The sequence below is a fragment of the Etheostoma spectabile genome, chromosome 15, assembly GCF_008692095.1.
Source record: "Etheostoma spectabile isolate EspeVRDwgs_2016 chromosome 15, UIUC_Espe_1.0, whole genome shotgun sequence".
Lineage (NCBI taxonomy): Eukaryota > Metazoa > Chordata > Actinopteri > Perciformes > Percidae > Etheostoma > Etheostoma spectabile.
In genome coordinates, this window is record NC_045747.1 from 10953052 (window position 1) to 10971347 (window position 18296).

The 18296-nt window shown below is 40.8% G+C and overlaps 1 protein-coding gene and 1 long non-coding RNA gene across 2 annotated transcripts in view; one reads left to right on the forward strand and one right to left on the reverse strand.

Annotated features, from left to right (window-relative positions):
* LOC116703708 (uncharacterized) overlaps positions 1-12381 on the forward strand; it is a 21608-nt gene extending 9227 nt beyond the window's left edge. The window contains exons 2-3 of the long non-coding RNA XR_004335489.1: positions 10211-10215; positions 12371-12381. This is a non-coding gene — a long non-coding RNA (uncharacterized LOC116703708). The remainder of the gene's footprint in view (positions 1-10210; positions 10216-12370) is intronic.
* The window catches only part of kcnt2b (potassium sodium-activated channel subfamily T member 2b), a 42179-nt gene that overhangs the window by 14997 nt on the left and 8886 nt on the right, over positions 1-18296 (reverse strand). The window contains exons 2-14 of the mRNA XM_032538538.1: positions 14200-14279; positions 12875-12977; positions 12537-12599; positions 11733-11781; positions 11156-11215; positions 10316-10390; positions 10031-10114; positions 9497-9591; positions 8671-8851; positions 5818-5982; positions 5111-5247; positions 3509-3572; positions 2713-2821 (exon numbers count right to left, since the gene is read on the reverse strand). Coding sequence (XP_032394429.1) covers positions 2713-2821; positions 3509-3572; positions 5111-5247; positions 5818-5982; positions 8671-8851; positions 9497-9591; positions 10031-10114; positions 10316-10390; positions 11156-11215; positions 11733-11781; positions 12537-12599; positions 12875-12977; positions 14200-14279 — 1265 coding nt within the window. The remainder of the gene's footprint in view (positions 1-2712; positions 2822-3508; positions 3573-5110; positions 5248-5817; positions 5983-8670; positions 8852-9496; positions 9592-10030; positions 10115-10315; positions 10391-11155; positions 11216-11732; positions 11782-12536; positions 12600-12874; positions 12978-14199; positions 14280-18296) is intronic.

Consider the following 18296-nt stretch of genomic DNA (forward strand, 5'->3'; position numbering starts at 1 on the left):
GTGTGTGTGTGTGTGTGTGCCTGAAGCTGAGCAGGTGGGAGGCAAAACAATTAAAACGGCTAATTGTGGATTTTCTGTTGAATTAACAATGTTCTTTTAGCTCAGAACAGTACATCATAATGCAGCGCACATACAAACACAAAGAACAGCCTCTTGCTATTCAGCGTATGAATCTGCTTCGAAGCAGAAGCTGTTACAGAGCAAGGGGCATCTGAAAGTCTGCAGAGTAAAAGACAAAAACATTGATGTTGCATCTGTGGAGCAACAGCATTCATACACAGACTTTCTCACTCTCTCTGTCTGTGTTGTACACACCAACACACATAAATCTCTAAGTCCCAAAGCACAGACACAATAGTCAAACACCACACATTGAGTCTTTTTTTCTATTTCCAACATACTTCTTGCACTTGTTTTTAACACTGTTATCACTTCACTGCCCATCTTTGTATCTGCTTACTGTTCGCCACAGCCCTCCATCCTGCAGGTGCCTGGACCCAGACCAGGAGAGAAATTACAGACATTGCTGTGCATACACACACAAACTCTCGCTTTCTTTCTGTCGCCCTCGCTTAGAAGACCTGGGTCTTTGTATCCATCTCTTCAGACTGTTGTTTTCTATCACAGACTAGTGTTAAAGGTCTGTGCGGATATGAGTGTGTATGTGTGTGCAAATGTGGTTATTTTCACCCTCTGCAGGTGTGCAATTACAACTTTACCACAGGTCCACCGGTTAAGCTAATTAAATCAGTAGGCTGTTATTGTTTGGGTGAGTGAGTGGTGAGTGATGAGCCAAGCTCAGGAGGGAAACTGACTATTTTCATTCAAAACATAAACTGGGGAGATAATCAATCAACATTCTGCACCCACTTCTGTGTGGTTACTCAAAAAGCTCAGGGTGTCCTGCCCTGCTGCAGCATCTTACCAACAGATATTTTCTAATGAACGCTGAGCTGTTTTAAAGCCATTCTTATGGATCAAATTAAATCTTGTATCTCTTTCTCATTAATGCCTCCCACACTAGCACTTAGTGGGCATATTCCAAGTGGGGTCAAAACATGACATCTGCACTTACAGTAATATCCTTGTGTCTGTATACTGATTTGTTCCCTATGTCTGGCAACATACAGTATATATATATATATATATATATATACATATATATATATATATATATACAGTTGATGAACTTTGTGTTCTTTAAGAGTAGGCTACTTTACTTCTCACTATAGTCCTGTATGAAATGTATTATTCTATAACGAAAGGCCGTTGTGACAATAAGGGCATGACTACTGTCTATTACATAAGAAACAATATAATTTTTGAAAGAATGAGGTTTTATTTTGTATAGACTTTGCCCTCTAAGAGCTGCTGCTATTGGAGTTATCCCTCGTGCGCCGTAGTGAAGATTTCTTTCGCGCTCTTGTGCCCTGCACGGGCCTCTACGTCCGCAGTTACTGTATATTACAGCTGCAAGACCAGAGATCTGCTCTCTATTTTTCTTCAGCGACAAGCAGTTCGAAGACTTCGAAGAACAACGTTGTCCACCTGTGTACGGTCTGACGGACCAGCTACATCCTGCCGTCAGATCTCCACCCAAGCTGGGAGGTGTGCCTTGGCCCCCACCGGGCTGGCTGCCTGCCAGTTGTGCGGCAGGCGAAGGCAGCCGGACGGACAGTCAGGATACCACCACCGGTTACACCCAGACATCCCGGAAGGGGATCTCTTTGGCGGGCACCGGTCCGCTGACTCAGATCCCCCCAGAGATGGTTTTGGAGCCCCACAACTGCGACTGTATCCGTCCCTAGAGCAGGAGCCCTGCATCAACACTATGTAAATGTAAGAAAACACATCAAAGCAATTTATATAGCTACATGTTACAGCTGCCTAACTCCCAGCACAGTAGCACAGTGCTAACTGATAATCAAAGAACATTTTTATCAATAATACAATTATACAACCTAAAAACTCCTGCCCGATTTACAACAAAGGCCTCAGTCTGGCTGTGGCAGTGAGGTACTTAAACAGCACTGCAGGGGCAAAGTAGGATTGCCTGCAGGGAAGGCTCATCTACCAGGTTAGCACAGCAGCAGAACTCCTCGAAAATGTTCATCATTGATACAGACAGCTGGGATGACGGCAGCAAGCTAGAATTGAGTTCTCCAAGGCTGTAGGCAAATTGTGTGTGAGAGAGAGTTTATTTTCTTTTACTTGCAGACGATTGACTTGCATCTTTTGTTGAGCAGGAAGGGAAGAGACACTCTCCAAAAGGCAATGTAAAAAAACACAAAAACCCTCAGAGGGCTTCAAGCCAAGCCAATCTGTCCAGCACTCCCTCATAGCTAGGAGGACAGAGAGCTGTGTGCTGCGAAGCCACGCTGATAGAAAATACAATTCTCCGGCTTGCAAATCAAACTGACAAACTCAGGTAGAAAACGGGACAGGAGAATTAAACAGACAGGACAGCTCAGTTTCCCATGTCATGACAATCGTGCAGACGCAAAATATTCTCCAATTTTCACACCTACACTGGGCCAGGACATTCTAATAGTAGGTGTCATCCCATTAGTATCTAAATTCTGATCAAATAACAGTAGATGCATCCAAACAAGAACTAACACACACACACACACACACACACATACACACACATACACACACACACCTCAGCTGTCACTGTCAGTGTATTCGATTTCACACTCCCTTGCCCACCTGCAAATTTGACGTGGAACTTGTTCTCTGGCTTGAGAATCTGGACGTAGAGGGGGCAATTTGGAGCGAAGTCTTTCACTGCCCAGGCTCGGAGGATGGTCTGATGATCCTGAGAAAATTGGAGACGGAGGGGCGTGTGATTGATGGAGTGAAAAGAAGGGAGAGAGAGGTAGAAACCCACCATTAGCAGAATCAGATTTTAGCTCTTCTGTAATAATCCTCTTAAACCACTGAATGCACTCTAATGGCCCTTGCAACATTTTAGAGTTGTAATGCAACTCTGACATCTTTCTTCAAAGAAGTATTCAAGATTTTGGTATTTGAACAATCAAATAAAAATTGTGACCTGATGAGATGAAGTAATTGACAATTTAGCTGCCAAATCATTCAGTGTGAATACCAGGGTGTGGATTAAACAGTGTTATCATGGCATGCAGTGCTGTGTAACACCGCACCTAGGGAGTCCATTGTTGTTGTTTTTTGCACATATGTGCGTAGTTTTAATTTTTGTGTCAGGCTGGTGTTTCTTTTACTCTCAGCTTTAGTTGTTTTTACTGCGCGATTCATGTTTTGTTGGGAAAATATACACATCACCATTCATAAAACAACAAGCACAAACCTCAGCCAATGCAATGAGCTAATTCAAAGCAGCTCCAGAAAAATATTAAACGCAACATGAAATTACATTAAATTAATGTTGTTGATGAAAAACTACATTTTAAGGCAAACAGACTTAATACGGATGTTTTGCAGAGTGAGTAGTCATGGTGATACAGGGAAGCAGTGAGGAACGTACAGCAGCAATACGGTCCACTTCAAACCGGTTACTGAGGATAAAGCAGGCCTCAGCATCGTCCATCCTGCAGGCAGTTAGTAGAGCATGTGGCCATGGGAGCGAGGGATATGGATAAACAGAGGGAGAGAGAGAATCGGGGAAGCGATGAGGAGAGAAGACACGGGAAGGAGGGTGTTGTCATGTTATTGAGGAAGAGGACAAAAGAGAAAAATCAGGACAATAGAACAACAATCAAACCAATGTGTCTTTGAGCCCACACTATTTAGGGTTGAGATAGTTGGAGGCGAGGAGACAAGTAGATTAAAAAGAAATTGCTCCTTTTCTTTTCCTGTGACAAAGCCAGCTAAGGTGCTAAGGCTGTAAACAATAAGAAATATGACTCAAACTGTAATTACAGCTGTTACCTCAAGGCAATATGTGCTTAAGGTATTAATTGTGAGCTCAAGTTTCTATATGATGCTTTTCGTTTCAAGGTGTCTCAAGTGAGGTCTATTCTAGGCTTTTTAGGGCTGGATTGTTGTAGAATTATTTGGAGATAATAATGCTTCTAATGGGTTTGTAGAGACAGATGGTAGATATGTATAGATAGATAGATAGATAGATAGATAGATAGATAGATAGATAATAGATAGATAGATAGATTGTTGATAGTACATGTAATAAGTAGATAGATAGATTCAGTAGATAGATAGATAGATAGATAGATAGATAGATAGATAGTAGATGATAGATAGATACAGTAGATAGATAGATTCAGTAGATAGATAGGTAGATAGATAGATAGATAGAATTGATTGATGATTGATGATGATTGATAGTAGATAGATAGATAGACGATGCAGTAGATGATAGATAGATAGAAGGATAGAAGATAGATAGAAGAGAGATAGATAGATATATAGATAGATAGATAGATAGATAGATAGATTGGTGATAGATGCAGTGATAGATAGATAGATAGATAGATAGCTAGATAGATAGATAGATAGATAGATATGATAGATACAGGAGATAGATAGATTCAGTAGGTAGAGAGATAGATAGATAGATAGATAGATAGATAGATAGAATGATAGATAGATGATTGATAGAACAGTAGATAGATAGACAGATGCAGAGATAGATAGGTAAATAGTAGATAGATAATACAGTAGATAGATAGACAGATGACAGTAGATAGATAGATACAATAGAGTAGATAAATACAGTAGATATAGATAAACAATAGATAGATAGATAGATTACAGTAGATAAGATAGATAGATAGATAGATAGATAGAACAGATAGTAGATACAGTAGATGATAGATTGATACAGTAGATAGATAGATTCATAGATAGATAGTAGATAGTAGATAGATAGATAAATACCGTAGATATAGATAGAAGATACAAAAAACAGATATACAAAGATAGATAGATAGATAGATAGATAGATGATAAATACATACAGTAGATATGAGTAGATACAATAGATAGATAGATAGATAGATAGATAGATAGATAGATAGATAGATAGATAGATAGATAGATAGATAGGAAACTAAATACATCTCTAAAATCAGACTCTTGATTGTTGTTGTTTTTAGGCACAGTGACTCACTTGGCCCTCATCAGGTCTTGGTCTTTAAGGGCGGACCCCTGCAGGTAGATGACTCTCTGGGCCCACAAAGGAACGTGTAGGATCCTCCGAACCTGGACATCCATCTCTGCTGGGCAAAGGATCACCACGTAGTAGTCCTACACAACACACACACACACACATACACACGTGCACAAGCATGCACGACCGCATGCGCGCACACACACACACACACACACACACACACACACACACACACACACAAGTGGTATTTTGGTTAAAGAGTATTTAACCCAAAAAAAGATCCAGTCCCAGGTTGTATTTTTGTTTCCTTGCCAATCTTTCACTTATATAAAATTGCATCTCGGACCACTGCTTGGCTTCCAAACTAGTTGTGATGTCACAAAATCCTGCTTTAATGACCACATCCAAATTGAGGTGAACACAGGGAAGATTTTTGCGTTGAGTAGATTAAGGTGAAACAGCCTTTTGGTATCAAACTGAGTAACAATATGCAAAACAATCAAATCAGAACAAACACAGAGAGCTATGTACATATGGATGCACCCTCAAGTAAACACATCTGCTCCAACATGAATAAGACAGCAGTTTGATCTGTGCTATTGGTGAATTAAAGCTCAGCTGCTGGGCTACTGAAGAGGATTACAAACAACAAACACAAGACCCCCCAACACCCTCTTGTCCTACTTAAAACCATTTAGAGAGACCTGTAGTCGGGGGTGAGCGAAGAACTCATTGAGGAAGTCCATGAGAAGGTCGATCTTGAGACAGCTGACACACAGCACCACGTGTTTCTCCGTCTGTGCCCTGTAGCGACTGTAGTTCCCCCCGGACTTCTGCCGCTCCATCCACAGAAAGGCCAGCTGCTCAAACTATTCAGGGTGACATCCATCACATTCAACAGATGGAAATTGGATTAAGTTAGCTGGAATACAGGGATGAGCCATGTGGCTTAAGAAAATACAACAATGCAATAGAGTAGTGTTTATGTTTAATTAGAGAGAGTGTTTGGGGGAATTGAGAAAAGTGGAGATGTGGTTCAGGATGGTGGCCGAATAGAAGATGAAAACAGACATCAATAGAGGAAGGTAGGTTACGGAACAGTATAGGCCTGAGAAAAATTGCACTGATTCTTTTTTATATGTGTGGAGGGACAGGTGGGTAGATGGTCAAGAGTCAAGAGAGATTTCCTTTAAAATAGCCAAATATTGGGTATTTGGGCACAGTGAGCACATTGGTTTTAACTCATTCATGGCACAGCTTAGTGGGCTGCAAAAAGAAGCCAGTTATTGTAGTTTGCAGTAAATTATTTCTTTTTCCAGCAGAGCTCAGAAAATGTTTTATTAATAGTACAATACCAATAAAATAATATAACTTTAAACCCAAACATCAGATTTTAAGTTAGAAATATGTTCCAATGGTTTTTTGAAGTTCTGGATGAATAGTAAGATACCAATAAAAACAATCAGCTCTCTAGTTGTAGTTAAAACTTCAGTTAGTGGCAGAGGTTACTCATCTCTGAAAGCCCTTCACCTGTGAAGAATCTTAATTTTTTAGAGACATGAAGCCGATATTAAACAGGTGACGAGTTCATGTATTGAACCCACTGCCAGCTGTAATGGAGGTCCTCAGCTCTTGAGCAGCAAACGTAGCGATGAACATCTGAAAATGTTTCTAAACATACACCTCAGCCACTTCAACAGAAGTCAATCGACAGAGTTCATTTGTGTGCAGTTTTTCTCTGGGAGGTCCTCATTTTGACCCAGATAAATATGATCAATTTAGAGCTGAAGTTTTGTTTAAGTTGGAAAACACCATCAGGCCACACCCATCCATATGGCAAAAGCATCTTATTCCGCCATCATTTGTGTACAGCCAGTTCTCGATGACACCAACTGAGGAAAATTTGGGACGTAACAATCATGCCGTGATATATTTAAAGGAAAGTCTCCAATCTGGTGAAACAGAATTTAAAACAAGAGCAATTACCTGAGTGGCTGGCTTTTTATCTCATTTCTGAATCCACATCCTTTTAGAATCAGAAAAATCTGAATCCGAATCAGAAAAAGCTTTATTGCCAAGTATGTTTTTTACACGTACAAGGAATTTGATGTGTAAGACTCAAAATTACATGAAATTACTTACTCAAGAGGTACATTTTCTGTGGTGTGTTGTTGACCGGTCAGAGAAACCAGCAATAAGAAAAAGACAGTAGCTGAATTCTGATTTGTTCTATGGCTTCCCTGTGCAGCCGTGTCATGGCAGGACTCTGTCTGAGGCAGGCGCGCACACACACACAAGGACGCACGCACACACACACACACACACACACACACACACACACACACACACACACACACACACACACACACACACACACACACACACACACACACACACACACACACACACACACACACACAGTGGTGCTTGCGGTCAAAGGGGGGCCAGTTTCTAAATGTCAAGGGGTATTTATGGATGAAAGATGGGGACAGGGGGGAGGGTGACATGGCCTCCATGTTGGTGATGCACAGATGTACAAGTGAAAGTATCTTCATGCTGGTGTCTTTTGTTTTTGTGAAGGTATTTGCTACCACCCAGTCCCAGCTGATGGGAAAAACAAAAGTGTTTTCAATAATCGGAATTCAACGGTAGGATGCAGCCCTACTCGTACTCTTACTGTAAAACGATTGAAAAAAGAAAAGCTATTAAAGACAAGTAGCGCCATCACAAAAGAAATCCAATTTGCGACAAAATAAAAATGTCAGTAAACCAAATAATTTGTGAATTGTTTAGCAGTAGTGTGAGTGTGATTTCCTGCTTTCCTCTGACTGCAGGCTCAGTAGACACACACAGAGGGCATTTCATCCCATTACCACTTTTACATCTTTGGGGAAATACGCAGGTACACCAGCTACCTCAGGGATAAAACGTTTACACTTATATACCATGTGAGGAACAACCATTTGTGCAACTGTTTGTCAAGGTGTTTTTTGCTGAAGTCCATGCACAAATAGTGTGCGTGTGTGTGTAAACATTTCCAGTAGTTCTCTGCCGTGAAGTTCCCTCTGTGGAACAGGAGGAGGATTTGGGGAATTGAGCGAGTAAGGAAGACAGCACTGTAAAAATAGTGCTATAAATCTACGTAGGATGCAATGAGTCATCACATCATTGTGCAAGGGGGGAAATACAATAACTTTACTGTAACAAGCTTATGAAGGAAAACAATTGCGAAACTATCTCAGCTGCTAAACTCAGGAATGATTTTAAGATACTTTGATCACTTTAAAGGCATGTCTGAGCTCAGTTTACTTAAGATCTTTCTACCTGCAAATTACATGGAGGACAGCCAGGCAGCCAGCCCTGTTGGCAGCTCCAAAAGTTTAATTGAAAATAAAATATGTGAAAGGGTGATGGGTTATTACCAGGGTTCCTACTCACTTTTCTAAACTCTCTAAACTCATTTTAAAGTTTTCTGTTATATTTCTTCTTCTGATCAGATCCTTTTGTATATCCACTGCCTGTGGTTGTGTTGGAGATTTTTCAACGTTGTATCTCACCTGGATGGGAAGTACGATGAGCGCCACGAAGATCATGATGACCACCAGGAGCTGCGAGGGCCAGATTTGGGGGGTGACATCTCCAAAGCCCACTGTGGAGAAGGTGACCACACAGAAGTACAGCGAGTCGAACAGGGTCAGGTTGTTGCCCGCTCGTTCGAGATGTTGGATGCCGCAGATGCTAATAGAGGGCGGAAGGGTGGGAAAGATGGAGAAAGTATAAAGAGGAAGTAAGCATCACATCAGACTTCATATGCTGGTTGAAATACAGGTGCCTATTGAGGGCATTATACATGGAGAGAACGCTTTCAAGCCTGTGTATGTACGTGTGACTAGAGATGGGGGTGGATGCATGCTTGAGCACCTTTGCGGGACACTGTATATTTGTGTTTATAGGTGTGCTGGTGCAAGCTGTGAGCATTGTGTTCTTTAAGGGACAGATGAGTCAACAGGGAAATGTCAACCCTGAAATGGTCGGAGAGTTTAATGTGTGTAGGATCTTCTGGATTAGCTCAGGCTTTTCACACCAGATATGTGGCGAGCTCACACATCCTCCACTGCACAGTATCGCACTCTCACAGTAACCAATTACCTCTCTGTTTTCATCTTTTAGCTCGAGAAGCATCATTTTTTTATTGTCCAATATCCTTTTTTTCTACATGTATCACAGTATTGATTTGCTTCTCTTGTCCATCTTAGCCTCTACCTGCTTCTTTCCTGACCCTATCCACAGCTATGACACCTTTAACTTTCTGTCCAACCTTCATTTCATTCATTCTTTCCTTCCTTGTCCTTTGAGTTCAGTGTCAGCAGTGAGGGTACCCACCATGTAAACATGAGGCAGACCAGTGTGCTGATTAGTATTACCACCTGGTTAAACATGGCTGAGTGTGTCCGCTGGATCGCCCTATGGAGATCATTCTGCAGAGAGACAGACATAGATGTGGCTTAAAGTATGGAAACCACAACAGCCCATGAGCTGCATTTTTTAGGTGTGAAATCAGGTTAAAATGCAGTTGATGGATAAAAAGAATGAGTCAACAAAACATGATGGATTAAATTTAAAAATGAAAGGAGATGAAATTTGCCAAGTGTTGGAATATGTGGAGCAGAGTGGGAGACAGCTTAAAAAATGGGAAGCGAGCTTGGACGTCAGATGGAGGCAAGGAATGTGAAAAAGGTCAATACCAAGCCAAAGTTGAAATATTTTGCGATGGTTCTTCCCTTCATAGCAGAAAGAGCTGGTGAGCTGAAATGGCACAGACAGAAAAGGCCAATGGCATGCCAACGAAAAAACATACCAGAGATGTTGAAATGAAAGTAATGACAAAATTGTACATGTAGATAAGGCATCACTCACTATCATGTTCTCCAGAGCGTGTTTTGCCAGCCAGCAATTGAGAAATACAGGGATGAAGAGATTTCTGAAGGAGGGCAAAATCACCTATCGAGAAGAGAAAGCGTCAGTCTGCGTGCCTGTATCATCATGTTTTTTTTTTCAAAATGTTGAACACAGTCAAAGGGTCTCTCTTGAAAGAAGGGTTTGTATGAGCAGTGTTGTGACAGCATTTCAGTATTAAGTGTAAACATGTGGTGTGTGTGTGTGTGTCTGCTATGCTTGAGTGCAGTGAGTCCTTCCACTCACAGTGATCATGAAAGGAATGGCGCTGATCATCTCCAGAATGAAGGGGACACGTAACACTTGCTCCCAAACGTTGCCCTGGAAACATAAACCACACACAGGGGTCAGGAAACTCCATTGTCATGGCGACCTTCCATGATTACCACATAACAGGTTTGATTACGGAGAGTGGAAGAAACAAATAGACCAGCTTTTGCACCATAGAATTAATTGTGATATATAAGTGTTATTATACAACTCCCTTGGGCCCCTTGAGAAAAGAAACAGCATTACTCAGTTTCCTCTAAGCTTTACCGTTTAATTAGGATGTCAGACATGGCTGTTTTATGTGTCTTTTATGTGTCTGCCACCTGCATCTGGCTGCGCTAAATATGACTAGTGTAGGTGGACAGACACGGGGTATGTCCACAGGAATCAGCCAGCTCTAAATGCAAAGGTCTTTAGCCTCCAGAGTAATCTGCAGAGCGAGCCCTTTATTGGCTTAGAGTGTCAGGTACATCAAAAGCAGGGAAACACATTGGTGAATCGGCCCCCCACTACAGCAACACAGGGGCCTCCCCTCCCCAAGTCTGTCTGATGTGTCAATAATAGGATGGTTGCTGAGGCCGGGATGGTTGCATTTGGAAAGTTGCTGAGGGGCTTTCTGGAGTATAGGAGGAGCATCAGGGGAGAAAGGAAATCTTTAGTTTAATAGAGTGAACACAGAGTAGTGCAAAGTGGACAAACACCACCCTCAAGCATATTTCATGCATGCACAGTCATTCACACACACACACACACACACACACCATAACCACAGACATCACAAAAGGCGTTAAATCGGCTGTTGCTATTGTAACTCACCTTGTAGCTGAGATATACAAGCAACATTGTTTCTGAAAAGCTGATGAAAACCACAAGCACCTGCAAAGAGAGAGATAGTTATAGAGATATTGAGAGAGATGCAGACACAGAGAGAGGAGTCTGAAAGAGACTAGAGCAGAGATAAATTAGGAGTCACAGAGATGGAAAAGAAGAGCGTGGGGGGGAATCAGTAGGCGTGCTGATGATTGAGCTTCAGAGGGAACAGATTTAAGTGAAGCAGTCTGGTGTCTGATCGTGTACGTGTGTGTGTGTGTGTGTGTGTGTGTGTGTGTGTGTGTGTGTGTGTGTGGTCACACTGAAAGTGTTAATGCGTGTCAGATAAAATGATCTAAAATGAAATGGCGATAAAAACAATAAAAAAAGGAATGCTGAAATTATGAAGTGCACCTGTGTGTCTGTGTGTGTGTGTGTGTGTGTGTGTGTGTGTGTGTGTGTGTGTGTGTGTGTGTGTGTGTGTGTGTGTCCGTGTGTGTGTGTGAGAGAGTGTGTTCATGTATGCAGATTGTGTAAACAGACTGAGGCCTTGTTTCCACAGGATTGTGGTGATGTATCTGACCTGCAGTGCCCACAGCGGTAGAGGTCTATCCACCCAGATGATCAGTTTCCTTCACAGCAGAAGAAAAGGAAAGAATACAGAGGAGAGAGATGTGTCGAGACAAAATTAGACAAAGGCCACTAAAATGGACAAAATATTGAAAAAAAATTCTGCCTGACACAGGGACTATGAACACAACTCATGTCACTACGTTAAATTTAATAATGCATATTTACTACTGAACAACAGTGGAGTGCCCAGCTGCCAATGTGCTCATATTGGAGAAGAGTAATCACGCAGCCCAAAAATGTACAGCCAAAGACACCCTTGGGCTTATCATGGCTGCTTGCCGGCCTGCGCTCTGATTCGCTCCTACGCGTCTGCTGCCTAGGAGAAGAGGCGGCCCATCCCTTTCCTGAGCTCACCCTGTCAGGCTCCTTATTCATTTGGAGCCAGAGCTTAGCCAGTGTCACCAGCAACCCATTAGATCAATAGGTCCCTGAGCAGGAGACATGGCACAGCCTTAGGTCCACGCACACTTCCTGGTATCTCTCCCTCTCTTCGCTGTCGTATATTACATGCTTTATCTTCACTAGATCGCTGTTGATTAGGCTGCGCAGGCACTACATACATATTATGTTGACAGGTAATCCACATAGTTGGATTGTGACAAATGACTATGGATCCGCAATGCTCAATATCAGCATCAGTAAAGTGATTGCGACCAGTGGGGTTGGGGGTTGTCGGTCCTCCAGGTTGTGCAGTTTCATAGTCCTTGTCTGCAGGCCAAAGCCATCACTCCTAATTAGAGACTTGCATGCTTACCAGTCAAATTCACTCCAGGGACGCGATGTTGTGTTTTGTTTGCTGCAGTTTACTCCGCTCATGCTGCAGGGAAGAAAAAAAGGCAATGAAAGTACCTTCTTGTACAGCTTTTTCACCAAAACTTGACCCTCAGCTCAATTCAAATGTTTACCTTCCTGATTGCAGCTTCACCCCCAGTTCTCCCACCATCAAATCACATCCAATCCTTTTACAGGATGCTCTATATAGACTATTTTTTCTTCTACTGACCTGGTGCACTTGTTCCCGCTATCAGGCCTCCACACTCACAAAGACTTTGTTTCACCTCATTAAGCCCCTGTTAGCAGCATTTCTCTTACCAGTCTTGTCTTCCGTCTTGCGGGTTGTCCAATAGGACTCTGACAATGTAGAGGAGGCAGCTCAGCACTTTCAGAGAAAAGTTAAACATTCGCACTCGCAGACCTGTAATGGAAAAGAAGACAATCTGTCTTTAAAAATAAATATCAGCAGCTCAATTTAAAGACACATTTTATTTAACTTTTAAAATGATTACAATGGTTTATTATATATGTATTCTTTTTGACTTATTTTAAAATGTGACACTAAATAAGGCTTGGTAGATGTTTTGGTCTATACTCTATGCATTTAAGATACAAATAAAAGTATAAACAGACAACATAGGACAAATAAAACAGAACCAAGAGCAGCTCATAATCCATTTATCATCACTGCCAAAAAGCTCAACTTGTTTTTTAAAACACAATCTATCACATCCTTTCAATAAAGCATATGAATCAATGATTATTGCTAATGCTTGGGTTAATGTACACATTTACTAAAAGTTGATATTGTATCCCTTACACCTCAGAGGCAGTAAATACACAGTTTATATATATCAGTATGGAATTCAAGCAGCAATTAAGGCAATACACTACAGGTGAATAGGGTCAAACTAATAGATTTCACCATAAAACTTTTCCAGATGAAAACTTACATTAAGACAATTATTTTATGCCTTACAGGTTTGTTATGTTATTTTTAAATTAGCTATTATGTTATGTTTAAATGAGCAAAATAGGCATTTTCTACTTTAATTTGATGCTGACTTTTTTAAGTAGTTGTTTTACACTGCACTGTAACTTTTATTCTTGTATGTGCATGTTTATACTTGTATCCTACACTCCTAGGAAAAATCAACAGACACAAATAGATAAAGTGAAATTAACACCTACATTCATATTTTGGTTGTTTTATTTTCACTAGTCTGAAAAAAGACATGCTATGAAAGCAAAATAGTTTAAAATCTTAAAATTGACCAGTGCATTAAAAAACAAATGCTTTCCCTATTGTGTTTGATGAAATCTAAAATTATTTGTTAACATTTAACTACTTAGGTATAAGTTAGGCTATACACATGTTTCTACTTCAAGTTACGGTTTTATGAATGTATACACTATGTTTAATGACTTTATGCATAGAGGAAAAAATATGTCTAAACAGTATGACATGTCGATAAAAAGAGAATCTATAAGTCACTACACTGACATGTAAAACAGTCACAAAGACTGGACAAGTTGTACAACTGGTGATGAAATTCAGAGCAAGAATGAAAGCACATCAACCACTAAATATAAAAAATAAGAGCAACAGATAGGAAAAGTGTGATCCCAAACAGTCAACTCACTGGATCTTTGGTTTTTGATGAAGAACAGCTTGAGGCGCTCCTTGAAAGTGTTCTCATTCACATAGAACTCTACCTGCACCCTAAGAGATGGAGACGTAGGCAGAGACAAAGATAGGGAGGGTGCAAGAGAAAAAAAGGTGATTGAAGGGATAAAATACTTCTTTTATGGAGTCACACAGAAGAGAATAAACAAGTGGAGGGCTGGGACATAAAAGGGAATAGAATAAAATGTGAGAAAGAAAGAGTGAACAATTCAGAAAATTGGAGATAGAAAGGGTGATGATTGATGATTATTTGAACACTGGAAAGAATGGAAATAAGACACTCTGGCTGGCTGCATTAAAGACTAATGGGATTTGGAGGAAATAGTGTCCGCCTGCCCATAGGCCCAGACAGTTGCAGTCAGTCTCGTTATCTCCACTGATTAAATATAGAGCAACAAATTACTTCCTTCTGATGTTTCTGCTGAACATGGGAGGCCATAATTAGTGCTCTTTCTCCCTTTCCATTCTGGCACCCTCCTGTTAGAGGGACACATACATTTACTGTACACACACAGGCCTTAAATACACACCTGTAACAGGGTCATTGGAAATATTAGACCATTCTGACATAGACGCTAATGTAGAGACATGATTACAATGACAAAGAGGCACTCTTCAGACAGCTCTTTCATGTGATACAGGTACATAACCAGGAGACAGAGTGACGGTGACTGTATTTCCTGTCTGACCACCTCAGGGGAGAATTCTCAGTAACTCTCCTTTCATCCTATGAGGGGAAGAGTGGATGACTCAGGTGGAGGATGAAAAACACCAGGCCCGGTCCGCTGGTGGTCTCCTCACAATACACAGACAGATGAAAGTGAGGCAGAACAACTGCAATCTATTATGTCTGCCGGAAGAGACGGGGAGGGGGTTCCTCCCAGGGTTCCAGAGTGACGCTAGCACCCCACATGGTCAGACACACAGACCAAAACCAACGGCACACTTTCCCAGCCACACAAGCAACTTTCCTCTGTGTTGCTATGGCAACACAGGATTCGTTGTCTTTTCCCTCTCTTTCACATGAGCAGATGTGAGCAAACACATACTTGTGAAGTGTATCGGAGCCGATAGTCCGCTTCAACTTGTTGACGGTTCCCTTCACTCAGAGCAGCCTGCTGACAATAAGGCTTTTGCACACATGATGGAAAACAGTAGAACATGCAGATATGCACTGCTCTTCTGGCTCACAAAAGCTTAGGGGTACACCCTTTTGATGTTTCAGTGTTTGCAGTCCTGGACAGTCAAGTGTGTGTGTGTGGGTGTGATATGGTGACAATAAGCTCAGGGACATATTATCACCAATTTCTAAAGTGAATTTCATTAATTATCTAGGCCTATATGAAAAAGTAAGGAAGTACATGCATTACCGTTTGCTAAATAAGTGTGACTCTGCCAATCAGACAGCATTTTCAGACAAGTCACAGACAGCAAGTCACAATCAAAATTAAAGGGACCACACATGGTTTAGGCTACACAATGCTACAAGAGCAAGTAAAACAGTTTTTCCATGCTAAAGAATATTTTCTGCATCCTGTGAACAACAGGATATAGGCTACAACAAGTATTTTCAAACAAAACCAGCTAGCTCACCTCTTCCTCCTCCTCATCCCAACGTCTCTCCCTCCCTTCCGTGCTTCTGCGAACTAACCCTCCAACCCTCACCCAAAATCCTTCTTGTCAGTTATTGGCTGGAACGCTGGAAGACTGTTTGTTTGGTGGTGCAGGTTAGCACAGATTGTTTTTGTTGGTGTTTGTGGAGCCTGGGCGTTTTTTTTTTTTTTACAGTGTGTTCCGGGGACAGGCAGCTCTAGGATAGTGAGGATGTGTTTGCTGTATGTGACAACAAATGTTCTAGCCTTACAGACACGTGGCATTGCTTAGAGCACCTTTAAGATAGGCAGAAGTGGTAAGGATATTGTTTTCTCCTTAGATAGGAAAACATGTGGTTGGAAATTCAACAAGAATACACCTATTGGTAGAAAAGTAAAAAAAAGCAAGGCCAGGCTACTACAGTGAAAACCCTGGACTAACTTAGCACTTAACCACACAAATCATTCTGAACACATTTATTAAAAGGTATTTAAAAAGTATCAAATATACACAAACTAGGTTTATTCCAATGATGATGAATTTATTATGATTGAATTGCTCATCACAATGTGAGCAGGGTAAACGGTAATCCAAACGCATTAACGTTAAACATTTTTAAAGTAACCTTCCATCTAAACTGTTTATCCTGTGTTCAAGCACACATGAAACGGGGCATTATGAATAGAAATGTGTTAGGTTTCCCACAACAAGATAAGATCATCATGTGTTGCAGGTCTTCTTAAGAGTCTACTGTGTTAAGTTTTAGATAACATCCTCATAAGAAACCAAAATGGCAAAAGCTTTAATGTTTGCTCTCACTCCTGCAGCATCTTTTACAACCAAATCCATCAGGTACTGCACGTCCACACCTGGTCATGACAGTGTTTTTATTCTTTGCTAAATCTCTTTGTTATTGCGTGTTTGTTATTGCTTTACAACACTTAAGCTGACATATGTTCCTAAATCCAGCCATCCGTGCATTTAATCATTGATCAAAGCCTCTTCAAACTGTGAGAAGAAGTTATGATATCTTCCCAGAAGATGAGGATAATTTCAGAGGTAATTTTGCCCTTGAAGTGTTTCTTTGAGCGAAAGCTTTTCTACTTGAGTGTACAACAGAGGATAAAAAGTAAAGTGGAAATATAGGCCAATAAACAGTTAAGCTGTGGTATAGATTGAAAGTCTGGATCTAATTTAAGGAGAGGATGGGGGGGCAAGGGATAGAAACACATTAAAAACTCATAAAGATAATTATTTCAAAACAAAAGACACGCAAGCACATCACGGTGGCACTTCTTGGCGATAGACACGTATCAGCCCCCCAAGGCCCTCCAAAAACCATCTAAGCAAATAAATAATTAGTTGAGAATAACTGCTCTGGGACACATTTTGTTTGAAAAAAAACACATTGCTGGATTAAGAAACAACAATTTTAGTGTGTCATGTAAGATTCACCAGGAGACAATAACTCCCAAAGAGATCCACCTCTTTTTCTTGCTGCTCTGCTCCACATTCAAAATATAGGTTTATCAAACTAATTATTTTTGAGTCGGACATCTGAGATCATCTCATGGGCTCTAATAAAGCAAGAACAGCAGCTTTAACAGCTGGAAACAAGAGAACACAAGAAGGTGGCATGGCATAACATTTCAAACCTGAGCCTTGGGAAAGGATTTGCATTTCTGCATATACATATGCATGTACAAACTGAGAGTTGAAGTGAAGTGTGAAAGACAGAGAGAGAGAGAGAGAGAGAGAGAGAGAGAGAGAGAGAGAGAGAAGACAAAATTACAGACAGACAAATAGAAACAGACAGTTGAACAGAAAGACATATGGGGACATGCGGAGGAGGATCTTTGAGAGAGCGATGGAGCTAAACCTTTTTCTCCTGCTGCTTCTACCCATGCCTGTGCTCCATAATGACACAGCACAGGCAATCTAATGACACAGTGGAAGAGACTAAAGAAACCTAAATGTATGCGTGCAAACAGCTCATCATTGGCTCATCAAAACCTCCACACACAAGTTGACACAACTCAAAAATAGTATTCATATCAGTGAAGTAGAGGAAAAACAAACAAGAAATAGGGAAACTGAGAGAAAAATTCGAATTAAAAAAAAGGAAAATAATATTTTGAACACGCCTTTGAAAAGTCTGATCCAGAACACACATTAAAATTTTGTTGTTTAAAAATGTTGAAAAAAAGGATAAATTTGAATGTCCAGAAAAATCCCACATATGATTAGGTAAAGGCTGCCTGCAAGGTCTTACACTACAGTAATATAGAAACAAGGACAAATGACTGTTATTTCACAAACATTTATAAGATCTTTTATACAGGTAACGAGCTGAAATTAAGAGCACACTTCTAAAGGGAGTGCTCCTAACCTCAGCTTGTTACCTGTATAAAAGACGCCTGTCCACAGAAGCCATCAATCAATCATATTCCAAACTCTCCA